This window comes from Helianthus annuus, chromosome 12 (assembly GCF_002127325.2).
Source record: "Helianthus annuus cultivar XRQ/B chromosome 12, HanXRQr2.0-SUNRISE, whole genome shotgun sequence".
Lineage (NCBI taxonomy): Eukaryota > Viridiplantae > Streptophyta > Magnoliopsida > Asterales > Asteraceae > Helianthus > Helianthus annuus.
In genome coordinates, this window is record NC_035444.2 from 6,940,865 (window position 1) to 6,953,242 (window position 12,378).

A 12,378-nucleotide genomic window follows, 5' to 3' on the forward strand; every position below is an offset into this window, starting at 1 on the left:
TTTATTTTTTTTTTCAATTAAATAATAGTTTTTTATACTTTAGTTATTGTATTTTCTCACTTTATGACTATACTAAAAATCTTTTTTTTTTCTTCTTTTTTTTCAATTAAATAATTTTTTAATACTTTTATCATTGTATTTTCTTTCACAATTACTTTCAAAAAATATTAAAAAATTATATAGAATGAACAGTGTATTCTCTAAATTTACCGTGAAGCAAGTCAAGCTCGAGCTCTCTTAAGTCTCTTAAGTACGAGTCTTAACGAACTTGACTCGACTTGGTTACAGGCGTTCTGAATTCTGATGCCCACAAGTAACCAGTCAAATCTTTAATCAAATCTTTAAAAATGTCGAAACAAATATATCATAAACTCAGATCAAGCTTGGTTTAAAAAAGCGGGAAGGGCACAAAAGCGATGAGGTCTAAAACCGATTTTTAAAAAGCGAAGCACAAAAGCGGTAAGCTTTTCGTACACCAAACGCAAAGTGATTATATAATTTATTTTATATATATATCATAAGAGTTTAGCATCCAATACCTATATTTTAGCTATGATTAAGCTTTATATATGTTTTAAAATGAAAAAAAACATAAATGTACAGCATAAAAAGCCTGTTGTACAACAAGCATAGAAACACCACATGTACAAAAAGCGTACGCCTCAGCTGCGCCTTAGGTCGATTTTCACCCTAAAAAGCGCGCCTCAGCTGGCTTCTTGTACATCGTGCACCTTATGTCACACAAGACGATGGGATTTGCGCCTAGATGCGCTTTGCGCTTAAGGCGCGCTTTTTTAAACTAAGAGATCAAGCACCATACTTCACATGGCATCCATGATTTAAGACAGCAATTATGTTATTTGAGTGATACAAGTTCAAATTCAAAAACATTTCACAGCAATACTCTACTACAAACTCTAACACAAGAGATTAAGCATGACTTCTATTGCCATTACAAAACAAAAAATTATGGGAAAGAAAAAAAAGTATCAACTTAAAGTATGATATGTTGTTATCCGACCCATTTCAACCGTTTTTCAAACGGGGACGACAGAATTATAATGCTCGCCGAGCCCAAACGCGTGCTTATGATACGACAACATAATACTCGAACCCAAAGACTCACCAGTTTTGTACTCTTTTCCCATCTCCACATCAGGAAAAGATCCCGAAAATATCATGATATGTTTCTTCAAGCAATGAGTCAACGCACCGAGTTCAAGTTGACCACCCCAAGCAGCCGTTGACTCGACTTCGTTACAGTAACTCTCAAACCTCTTTTCCACAACAGGGTCATCACAATCTCCATCCGTAACTTCCGATAGAAAAAACGGAAGAAAATCGGACGAGTTTTGCCGCATATAATCCGCCACCATTTTTCTAAGTTCTTGAAATGTGTAAAAAGTCAAACCTTTGACTTTTAACTGGTCTTCAACAGCTCTGTAAAGACAATGCCCGTCCGGTTTGATTTCGTTAATCACCAAACCAAGGGGTTCAAGTTTTTTCTCTAATCGTTCATTCTCAACCATTCGATCGCTTACAATACCGCTTTGTTCTTCTTGTATTCTTTGCTCTCGGGCTGCTTCTTGTTGGGCCCGTTTTTCTTTCCGTTTTGCGCTTTTAGTGGGCTTTGCGTGCTCAATTTGGTTGGTAACGGAGACACCGGCTATGGCTTTTGCTAAAATATCGATATCACTTTCTTTATCTTTCCCACTAGTGGTTACGTTAGCGTAACCTACGGAAGCAAGTTCGGTTGCGTGTTTTTCCTTGAGTTCGGTAGTGAGTTGAGATACTTGTTCTTCCACTTGTTTCTTTTTCGCTTTTTGCTCGGCTTTGCTTCCTTTTGCAGCTGCTTTTTTTAGCGCAATTTCCTTGTTCTGTAGCTGAGTGATCTCTTTCCTGTATGTATATATATATTTTTAATTAAGTTGTGTAATTTACTTCTTGAAAAATCTTTAAATCGGTAAATTTTAAATACGGGCTAAAATGGAAACGGGCCGAGAGTTGACCGAAGTGTATTCACATGCATAGGGCCTCCTTAATTGTTTTATTTAAAGGGTAAAATACATGAATGGTCCCTGTGGTTTACCAAAACTTTGGATTCGGTCCCTAGCTTTTTAAAAGTACACGGGTGGTCCTTGTGGTTTGCACTTTGTAACGCATTTAGACTCCAACCAATAAATCTAAAGGTTTTAACAGGTCCAAGTTAGGGACTAAATGCGTTACAAAGTGCAAACCACGGTGACCATCCATGTACTTTTGGAAAAAGCTGGGGACTAAATGTGCTACAAAAGGCAAACCACAAGGACCATCCGTGTACTTTTACAAAGCTAGGGACCAAATCTAAAATTTTGATAAACCACAAGGACCATCCGTGTACTTTACTCTTATTTAAAAGACAAGATTATCATAGTAGTAATATAGTATAACAGTATATTTAAAACATTGATTATTTAAAAAAACTCGATAAGTTTACCTGTGCCTTGAAAGCATCTCCTCGCGCGTTTCTTTTTCTACTATAACCTCATTAGTCTGATTTTCCTCCAAATCTTGTGTATTTTCCATTCTCAAAAATCTGTAATCACTAGTGTAAACAATTAAATTAACAATGAGCTATTATAGTAGTTCAGAAGCAGAAGCTATATAATATAGTGCAAGTTAACAACATGAATATATATACATATATATAAGGCGTCACCTAGCTTTAATTACCAAACTTGTGCCACAGGTAAAATCTTAATGAGATTCAGGATTGCTTTTAGATAGAAGTTTTACAGCAATTAATGAGCCACTCTGTCTAAGTAACATCATTGCAATGTTAGCTACTATAATAACAGCACACTGCATTGTTAATTTCTCTTGATTAGGCAGATTTTGACTGCCAGATAGTTCAAATACGGTCTCTTTAATGTCAAATTACACAGCCATATAATACGCCAAGTGGTTTTGCTGTTTTATCAGACAAAATTACTCGGTAAATGACAATCTACAGTCAATTAGACAGATTTTGACCACAAAATAGATCAAATTTGGTCTGTTTAATGTCAAATGAAGCCGTACATAATAACACCAAACGGTTTTACTGTTTTACAGCTTTTACTAGACAGCATTCATGGATTAGTACATGCATAATAAGATGCGCTTAGAACCATCCAAACAAAGATGTTTTAAACAAAAGACAAGAGACTAACATGGGTTTCAAATAACAGAAAAGGCCCACTGTCCGAAGAAAGAAACAGATACAAAAGGATATATGCATTGACTTTGTAGTATCATATACTAACTTCTAAATTGTTATAATTTCAAAACTTGAATAGAAATTAGGTTATCTTGGTAAGATATCGGTGGGATATCGGTAATTTTAATATAATGCAGAATTTATATATATAGCAATTTAACACCAATAATTCAGTGATATATCGGTCAAATATCGGTGATGTATCGGTTATATTGGTCAAATATCGGTGACATGTCGGTTATATCGGTCAATATCGCCGATAATACCGGTATCGATATTTTGACCGATATTTGACACCGATATTTTACTAAGGGACCGATATCACCGATATTAACTGCATAGCTCCTAAAACGACCCAAAGTACCCAAATTGAACCAGCCAATGAGGGAGTGCCACCTTACTTTTACCCAAATGAACCCAATTGTGAAGGTGTTCCCAAACTACCCAAAAATATACTTTTACCCAAAGTACCATTTCTCTCTTCGGGTTCACGAACCAAAACGGATTTCCCGATTGCACTACCCAAACCCATTGCGGCAGTGTTCCAAAAGTACCCGAAGAAGGTGCCCTCTACACCCTTAAAGACCCCAATCGGTCAAAACAGAGCTACATTTTCATCTGATCAATTAAACTTCCCCCAAAAGTTCACAATCCTCCTCAACATCTATTTATAACCTACTGTTACTTGCAACACAAGTATTATAATATAAACAGACACATACTCTTACTTATGCTTAACCCATGACCCATATCCATTCCTTCGAACCCGATCCAACTTAACATATATTGGGATTAATAGTAACCTCATAGAACACATTACATCGTCTCAAAATTAGAGGCCAAACAATAAATAAATTACAACAAAGTAATCAAACCCTAATTGAATAGCTAATAATATCAGAATCCTCTCAATCGTCTACTACAGATTCAATTCAGACAGGATTTAGAAGCATGTTTGGACAGATAATAGAGACAGTTGAATCAATCGTTTGATTGAAAAACAAGAAGAAAAAGAGATATTACCGAAAGGGTCTTCAATGGCGTACTGAAGAGCAAGCAAGCAGCAACAATTACACCACGAACGGCAGGGTTTTATTATTAAGGGATCTATTTAGCATATTTCAGTTTTTATTTTCAAGTCCCTTGAGTTATAAAAAACGGATGACAGACCCTCTACGTTTTACTTATTGTTATTATTCGTTAGTTTTAGGAATAACGGGTTTTAATAATTTCAACTATTGTTAGTTGGCCGCCACCGGTCGCTACTACAAAAATTACCACCGATGCTCCCAGCTATTAACATATTGGTGTCTAATGGGCCGTAGCTAACGGAACCTTAACGTCGTTAGTTGCCAGTCGCCGGATGAAAGTTCCTGAAGGTTCGGCCTAAGGTTACAAAGAGGCTTGGGACGGAAAAGTTGAGTTTTCTAGCCAAAAAAACGTTTAATACTTGGGGTTTTTACTTAAAAAGGCTCCTTAAGGTCTAATCACATGAAATTAGTAAAATAACGTTAATATTAGTGCAATTTCACTTTTGTCACCCGATGGCCCACACAAGCATACATTATATGCCCACACCGCAAGCGAAGCATAACCATTGGTTATTTACTTCATAATGAACATCACTACAACTGCGTGCCACCTATGTACATGTTGCCATCAACGTCACCAGCACGAACGCCAACGTCGACGCGATCACCGCCACCATTGCGGCGCAACCTCTACCTCCGTCACTATCGTCCTTGCCTGCGCCACTACTAACACCACCACCCTCGATATCACTTGTACTTGTCTCCACCGTCACCACTACTCACCATCAAAAGTAGGGGTGCAAACGAGCCGAGCCGAGCTCGAGCTTGACCAGGCTCGAGCTCGATTAACTTTATGTGAGCTCAGGCTCGATTCGAGCTTTGTTTTCAAGGCTCGAGCTCGGCTCGTTTGTATTTTCTCAAGCTCGAGCTCGGCTCGTTTATTATCTATTAATTAATATATTAAATAAAAATAATAGAATTTTTAGGCTCGTGAGCTCGATAAGTGAAGCTCGGGCTCGAGCTCGTTTACTAAATAAGCTTATTTTTAGGTTCGATAAGGCTCGACGAGCCTAACGAGCTTCACATGCGAGGCTCGAGCTCGGGCTCGATAAACAGATGAGCTTTATTTTAGGCTCAAGCTCGGCTCGGGCTCGATAAGGCTCGGCTCGTTTCGAGCTTTTTCTCGAGCCGATCTCGAGTAGCTCGCGAGCCGCTCGGCTCGTTTGCACCCCTAATCAAAAGTATTGAAGATGAACTTATTTGGGATACTTTTTTTCTGAAGCGACTCATTTTGGCCGGAACACATTTTGACCCAAATCAATTTTGCTCAAAACCTTTATCAATCCAAACATGCATCGGCTCATTACCTAAACCTTCCCAACCCGCCCAGATTGATGGGTGCCGCAATCCAAACGAAAATGCAATCTCATATTCAAACAAGTTTGGATACTTGTACAGAAAATACACTTCATGAGTTTGCCAATAATTTGCATATTATGACAAGACACTTTTAATTTGTCCATAGCATATTCTCAAGCAAGATTTTAAACATCACGACAAAGCTGCATTATATGTAATAATAATTCATAGATTTTACACAGATTTGTATTTAAGAACATCGATATAGTTGCTGTAAAAGCTCACATGTTACTACATTGACATTTTTGTTTTGTATAAATCATATCATTGTCACATCATATTTGATTATGTACTTTTTAGGCTAGTGGGTATGGGGGCCGGCTGAGGCCCGGCTAGGACCGGCGCCGGTCCCCCACACCACCCCCCTCAGGTCCGGCCCGGCAAGTTCGGCTTCCCACAGCCGATGTAGCCGTGCCTCTCTCCTCTCTCCTAACACACACACATCTATACATACACACACACATATATATATATATATATATATATATATATATATAAAAGGGTTCATCAGTTCATCCCCCACCCCCCTAGGTCCATCCCCTCCAAGCCGAGCCTACGTGGCGCTGACGTGGCGGCCCATCATCTTGAGGATGGGGCTCTCCATACCCTCTAGTCTTAGATGCACAAACCTCATTATTATTTGTTTCCATCGTATGACAACATGATGCGGGAGCGTGGGAACACTGCCCCCACATTCGGGACAAGCAAGAGAGAACACGTCAATGATTCATCTAAGATTGGACTTGAAACCAAGTAACAAGAAACCTTGAACACAATGTTTCAAAATAAAACCTAACAAACCATAACAAAGTCCTACTGACCAATTACAGTTAGTCAAACTTCAACCAAAAACGTGTTAACTAACATGGTTTCTAATGTTTCTTTCCTTTCTTACGCCCCTTCTTCTTCATCTTCTTGCTACCCGGTTTCATACCTATTTTCGCCAAGTGTTTTTTCCCGGATAAGTGTTCTTCGAGACCTCGTGCCGATGGAGCAACGATCTTACAAACTCCACAGCTAAAATCCCCCTTCTTTGATGGTGCTGGTGCCTTCCTTTTAGAGCTTGATGGATGTCCCTACAATAGATAATAAGTGGTAATCCACTATATCAAAACAAGAAATACTGGGTTCTAACCCAAACCATTCAAATCTGATAATTTAACTTTCTTCAACCTTTCGCCTTTCCTGACCCAAACCGGGTCGAACAAAAAGCCGGGTTTGACTTTTGTTGACCCAAACCGAAACGGGTACGGACTGAACCAGTTTAGCATATACAGACCGAGTCTGGAAGCGAATGAAAACCATGAGCTTGTGCTCTTAGCATAACCTAGTATATGCATATGCACCCAATTAAATTGACACCCGGTATACACGACTTGTAAACACGTACATGAGTCGTATGTGCTTTGTTGGGTGAGATGTAGGGATGAGAAAATGGTACCGGTACCGAATTTCCCAAACCGAAATATTCTCAGTACCGATTCGGTATCCACATTTGAAGTTTTCGGTACCGGTCCAGTACAGTACCCGTATTTACTGGTTTTTTTACACTCAAATACTCGCACCGGGTATATTCAATACTGGTACCTTTTTTTGGGGATTTTTGGTACTGGTTATATTTGTATACGAGTCATATAGTTCATGTAAAATAATGACACACGAGTCTTATGTTGTCATTTTCAGGGTGTCATTATCCGGACCAGAACCCGGATCCGAAACATAAAAAGAAACACAGGATCAAGAACGATACTCACCAAACCGATCATTTCCTGTTTTTCCTCATTTGTTTGCTTAACAACGATCGATTTGATCGTCGATCGTTGAACTTGAACCGGAACATCATATCTCTCCGGCACCGGCAAAGCGCCTCTTCTAGTCTCAAACAAAAACGGTCCACCTTGCGGCAACATCTCCGGTTCAAACCGGTACCGGTCAGTAAGCATCCGTTGGCCCATCACTAAACCCAATTCTCTACGAACTTCATATTCCAATACTCTCCGGCGTTCCAGTTCCTCCGCCAGAATCTCGTTCCGTATCTTCTCTTTTTCTAGTTCTCGAAGAATCTCGTAACGTATCCTCTGTTTCTCTAAATCGTCTGTAAAATTATAAAAAAAAAGAAAGTTGGTGAAATTGAAAAAGAAATTGAAGATAAGTGATGGTATACCGATGATGGGGTGGTCGGAAAAGTGAGGGTGCTGCTGCTGCTGCTTATGAATTGTTCGGAAAGTGAAGTCCATAGGGTTGGTTTAACAGTGGTGAAGCAGGCGGATTCTTCTGTACACCAAGCTAATTAGGTTTAATTTAAAAAACACATGAAAACTCAGAATTTCCATTGGAAAATTTCTCATTTCTTAATTTAAAAAACTTGTAGATTGGTATGAAAAATATGAATAAGATACCTTCAAGATACTTGGTTGGTGTTGCTTATCGGTGGTGAGTTTGATTTGAATTTTGAAAGAAGAAAGAGGTAAATGGTGGTGGTGACACAGTGAGTTACTACAATAATGTAGGTAGGAAGTAGGATTGTAGCAGCAGTACATTAATTTGGAATTTGGAATTTGGAATCAGTCTCTTCAAAGACCCCCTGCCTAATTTCCATTTCCAACATATACATTTACAATGGCTAATTTCCATTTCCATTTCCATTTTCAACATATACATTTACATTTACAAACTTGGGGAATAGCAACATATACATTTAAAAGTTTGGAGAATAGTGCCAGCCAGAACATATACATTTATAAGCTTGGGAAATTGTACCAGACAGCTGCGTGTCACTCCCCTATTAGACTAATTCATTTTAAATTTAATTTTATTTTCAGTTTAAAATTACGTTTTCGTCCTTTATTTAAAATTACGTTTTTGCCCCCAACTCAAAATAAAATTATATTTTTGCCTTTAGCTAAAAATTACGTTTTTGCCCTCGATTCAAAAACTCACTTTTAATTTTGTTCCCCGTTTTTACCCTCCGTTTAAAATTGTGTTTTTGCTCACAGTTCAAAATAAAATGTTAGTTTTTTCCTCTAGCTCAAAATTACGATTCTGCCATCAGCTCAAAATTACGTTTTTGCCCACAGTTCAAAATAAAATTATGTTTTTCCCCATAGCTCAAAATTATGATTTTACTCTCAGTTTAAAATTATGATTTTACTCTCAGTTTAAAATTATGATTTCGCTTCCAGTTCAAAGTATAATTTACGATTTTGCTCTCTGTACAGACATACATGTTATGAGAGAGCAATATTCAGCTTATTGCCCCGCAACGCGGGCGGGGCAAAAACTAGTACATATATATATGCTTATATTTGATTTTTTCCCCTTTTTTAGACCGCGGGGTGTGGGGTTTGGATTGGGGGTATTGCTCGACACGTGGTGAGTGTGGGCTTCATCAAACCACCCAAAAAAATGGGGAGTGGAGGCGGCGTGGGGTGACGTGTGGATTTTTTTTATATTTTTTACATAGTTGACATTTATATAATAAAACACAAACTTATATTAAGTTAAAAAAAGTTACATAAAATCCTTAAAAATTTAAAAAAAAAACCTACTTATTAAATCCTAAAAAAATAAAAAAAAATAGTTACTAAATCCTAAAAAAAGAAAAAAAATTACAAATTTCGGTAAATATTAAAGTGGGGAACCCACTTAATATCTGAATTCCCATCGTGGCTATACTCGATCTTCGCGATCTCCACTCGATCGTCATGGGTCAAGTCGCCCACACAGGAAGACGGTCAGAGCAAACTTTAAACCGATCCAACTTCGATTCGTTGTTAATAGGTGTTGTTTGACATTTATTTAAATATCTAACGATAGAATAATTCTGTGTTTTTTTTGAATTCATAGGTCCCACTTCACCCATTGAAGACCAACCGGCAATTTGTGAAAATTGCTCGTGCATCCAATTTCTAGAAGGAACATGTTGGATCACTGATCACCCGTCCATGCCTATGAATTGGGGTTTCATGAAAAACAGAAATTTTCCACCATGGCTTGCAAATCACTAATTTCATCCTTTAAAGGATTGTTTTTGTAATGCTCTTCGTGTATGATTAATCGTTTGTTTGGTTGAATTTAGACGAATGAACACAAACAAGCCCCATTCATGTTCGTTAACTTCGTTTATAAACCTTTGTGCATCAAAACAATTAGTACGATGCACTCAACTTTGCGTGTTTAATTCACTCTTATAGTGTGTTTTGACGCAAGTATGGTTCGCCATTTTTAATGTACAAGGTATTCAACTTTGCACATTTGATTTACCATTGCAACTAATTTTGGTACACTAAGTTTATAGAGATTTGTTGGATTCGTTAAATTCGTCATAACAATGTCTCAAATGTTGCAATTCCTATAAAGAGACATGATAAATGTAAAATAATATAACGGTTCAAGTAAATTTGTAAGATGAAAGTCAAAAAAACGAAATGTATAAGAGAGCAAGGTATGTTTCAAGAACTAGGAAGCATTTCGTCCCGATTTGGACGAAATGGCGTTCTAGCACAACCCCGAATCAACCTTACCGAATCCACTTGGTTTTTTTTTTCTTCGTTTCAGCCCTGAATCTCGCCAAATCTTGTAGGGTTCCCAATTTTGAAAGATCTCATCTTCCCCAAACGGGAGAGGATGGTGTTCCCGTGTGTTCATTGTTGTTAATAACGAATAACGACAAATAATAATAGCGATAAATAACCGGCAGTATTTTATAAATGGCGATACACCATAAATAAATTATATGTAAGTTATATCACATATGTGTGGTTATGCATTCAAGTTATTCTACGTTTATAAATAGCGATAAATAACCGGCACTATTTTGTTCATCTACTTTAAAAATACTATTTTACATGCGTATTTTCACGTATGTGTGGGTAGAGGTGTACAAAAACCTGGTTTTAGAATCGAAACCGGAAAAAAAACCGAAACTGGTTTTTTTTTTAACCGGTTTTTTTTATAACCGGTTTTTTTTAACCGGTTTTTTTTAACCGCCGGTTTTTATACCGGTTACTATTCTTGATTTCAAAAACCAGTTATTAACCGAACCGGTTATTAAAAAACCGGTTAAAACCGGAAAAAACCGGTTTTTTTTGGGAAAAACCGGTTAAAAACCGGTCCCAACCGGTTATACCGGTTATTGTTTTGGACCTCAAAAACCGGTTAGTAACCGGAACCGGTTATTAAAAAAACCGGTTTTTAGTTGGGTGAAAAAACCGGTTTTTTTTTTAACCGGTTTTTTAAAAACCGATTAACCGATTTGTACACCTCTATGTGTGGGTATGAATTCAAGTTGTTCTACGTTTCGATGTAAACTTATTTTGCAAAGGAATAAAGTCAAATATAATACTTTTTCATACTTATTTTATGTATGTTTTCAGTCGGTCCACATTTCAACGTAAATTTTGCTTCAAACCGAGTGTGGTCAAATATAACATGCTTCATTCGACGGTATAAACTAAAGTTACTTTACGTTTCGACTCCATCACAACGTGGCGATGGGTAAAAGTAATATTATATTATATATTACACTTCATGACTTTGGTTTACCCAGTGTGTTTTCTTTTGTCATTTTATGGTTTTTTTTTCTTTTTTTAAATTTATAATTAATCTCTATGTCAGTTTTTCCTTTATATACGTTTTATTTTATTTTTTTGGTACTTTTGCTATGTATGAGTCAGGTCACTTACATATATGATTGTACTATATAAATTCAATTTATTTTAGGTTTTGATCCAACCGTAATACTTATATAGGTTACATTGAGTTAAATCATATACGTTAAAACACACTTTTTCATATTGTTAACTCAATACATAACGTTTGAACTAATTCATTCAATATTTCGAACTGGCCCGTGGCGCATTGCCCACGGGTCATATTTTCGCTTAAAGACAAATTTCACATTTCAAAATATTCTTTTTTCACAGAGCCCTCAAGTGTCTTTATGACCTACCAATTGATCCATCAAAACATGGGGTTTCAAACTCACGAAATAAAGGTCTCGGCCGGATCTCCTGAACCGGCATTCGAATTCTTCTAATCTCCGGTTCACCATGCCGCAATTCCAAAAACCGGCAACGTTGTAGTTCCTCCGTTAGTATCTGTTCTCGTATCATCTCTTTCATCAACTCTCGCTGTATCGCATCTCTCGTAACTTCACTTCTTCCGCTACTCAATCCCTCTGTAAAATCATAAACCCAAAAATTAAATAATATGCAAAAAAATCAGAAAATATCAATGGACGCATACCGGTCATGGGGTGATCGGAGACATATGGGTAGTTGAAAGAAGACGTCGGAGACACGTGAGTGTACTGTCTCTGCGTATCAAGTCGTCGGAAATTGTAGTCCATAGAGTTTTCCGGCGAAGGGATGTATGAGGTTAGGGTTTAATGGTTTGAATTTTGAAACGAAAAGAGTATATATTGTGAATGCTTTGGTTGTTCCGAGACTTTTGAGTTTTTTATTTTATTTTTATTATTATGTTAAAATCCGGTGTATTACACGGGTTAAATAAATATAATTTTATATGCTAAGTAATAAAATAGTTCATCTTTTAAAAACTCGTGTATTGCACGATTTGAATAAACACATGTCTTATAGACTTACACGAATAATGTAATCCGTTAACACATTTACTCATCAAGATGTGTTTTTTAACAAAATGAACTTTGAGCTACTATTTACTTATTTC

General features: G+C 37.1%; 3 protein-coding genes across 6 annotated transcripts; all 3 read right to left on the minus strand.

Moving 5' to 3' along the window:
• Nucleotides 1-817: 817 nt before the first annotated feature.
• LOC110893964 (OVARIAN TUMOR DOMAIN-containing deubiquitinating enzyme 5) lies at nt 818-4,347 on the minus strand. Of its 2 annotated transcripts, none has more exons than XM_022141124.2 (3): nt 4,262-4,347; nt 2,477-2,584; nt 818-1,899 (listed from the first exon to the last, which is right to left on the minus strand). In XM_022141124.2, exons 2-3 carry the CDS (start codon nt 2,563-2,565, stop codon nt 1,038-1,040), a joined length of 951 nt encoding a protein of 316 aa, XP_021996816.1. In that variant the 5' UTR covers nt 2,566-2,584; nt 4,262-4,347; the 3' UTR covers nt 818-1,037. The 2 variants fall into 2 exon arrangements, with proteins under 2 accessions (XP_021996816.1, XP_021996817.1); XM_022141125.2 differs by having other exon boundaries at nt 2,477-2,575; nt 4,262-4,334.
• A 2,053-nt stretch (nt 4,348-6,400) lies between these two features.
• On the minus strand, nt 6,401-8,335 carry LOC110893965. Of its 3 annotated transcripts, none has more exons than XM_022141128.2 (4): nt 8,088-8,335; nt 7,853-7,959; nt 7,443-7,783; nt 6,401-6,764 (listed from the first exon to the last, which is right to left on the minus strand). In XM_022141128.2, the coding sequence occupies exons 2-4, from the start codon at nt 7,923-7,925 to the stop codon at nt 6,561-6,563; spliced, it is 618 nt and encodes a 205-aa protein (XP_021996820.1). In that variant the 5' UTR covers nt 7,926-7,959; nt 8,088-8,335; the 3' UTR covers nt 6,401-6,560. The 3 variants fall into 3 exon arrangements, with proteins under 3 accessions (XP_021996820.1, XP_021996819.1, XP_021996818.1); XM_022141127.2 differs by having other exon boundaries at nt 7,853-7,974; nt 8,088-8,334; XM_022141126.2 differs by having other exon boundaries at nt 7,853-7,962; nt 8,088-8,332.
• Nucleotides 8,336-11,499: 3,164 nt separating this feature from the next.
• Nucleotides 11,500-12,096, minus strand: LOC110896339. The gene is made up of 2 exons (XM_022143747.2): nt 11,935-12,096; nt 11,500-11,866 (listed from the first exon to the last, which is right to left on the minus strand). Exons 1-2 carry the CDS (start codon nt 12,035-12,037, stop codon nt 11,628-11,630), a joined length of 342 nt encoding a protein of 113 aa, XP_021999439.1. The 5' UTR covers nt 12,038-12,096; the 3' UTR covers nt 11,500-11,627.
• Between the last annotated feature and the right edge of the window lie 282 nt (nt 12,097-12,378).

Coding starts and splice junctions, on each gene's coding strand:
- LOC110893964 (XM_022141124.2), bottom strand. CDS start 2,565: ATGGAAAATACACAAGATTTGGAGGAAAATCAGACTAATGAGGTTATA. Junction 1,900..2,476: donor GAGATGCTTTCAAGGCACAG/GTAAACTTATCG, acceptor ATATACATACAG/GAAAGAGATCACTCAGCTAC.
- LOC110896339 (XM_022143747.2), bottom strand. CDS start 12,037: ATGGACTACAATTTCCGACGACTTGATACGCAGAGACAGTACACTCAC. Junction 11,867..11,934: donor CTCCGATCACCCCATGACCG/GTATGCGTCCAT, acceptor ATGATTTTACAG/AGGGATTGAGTAGCGGAAGA.
- LOC110893965 (XM_022141128.2), bottom strand. CDS start 7,925: ATGGACTTCACTTTCCGAACAATTCATAAGCAGCAGCAGCAGCACCCT. Junction 7,784..7,852: donor TTCCGACCACCCCATCATCG/GTATACCATCAC, acceptor ATAATTTTACAG/ACGATTTAGAGAAACAGAGG. Junction 6,765..7,442: donor AACAGGAAATGATCGGTTTG/GTGAGTATCGTT, acceptor TATCTATTGTAG/GGACATCCATCAAGCTCTAA.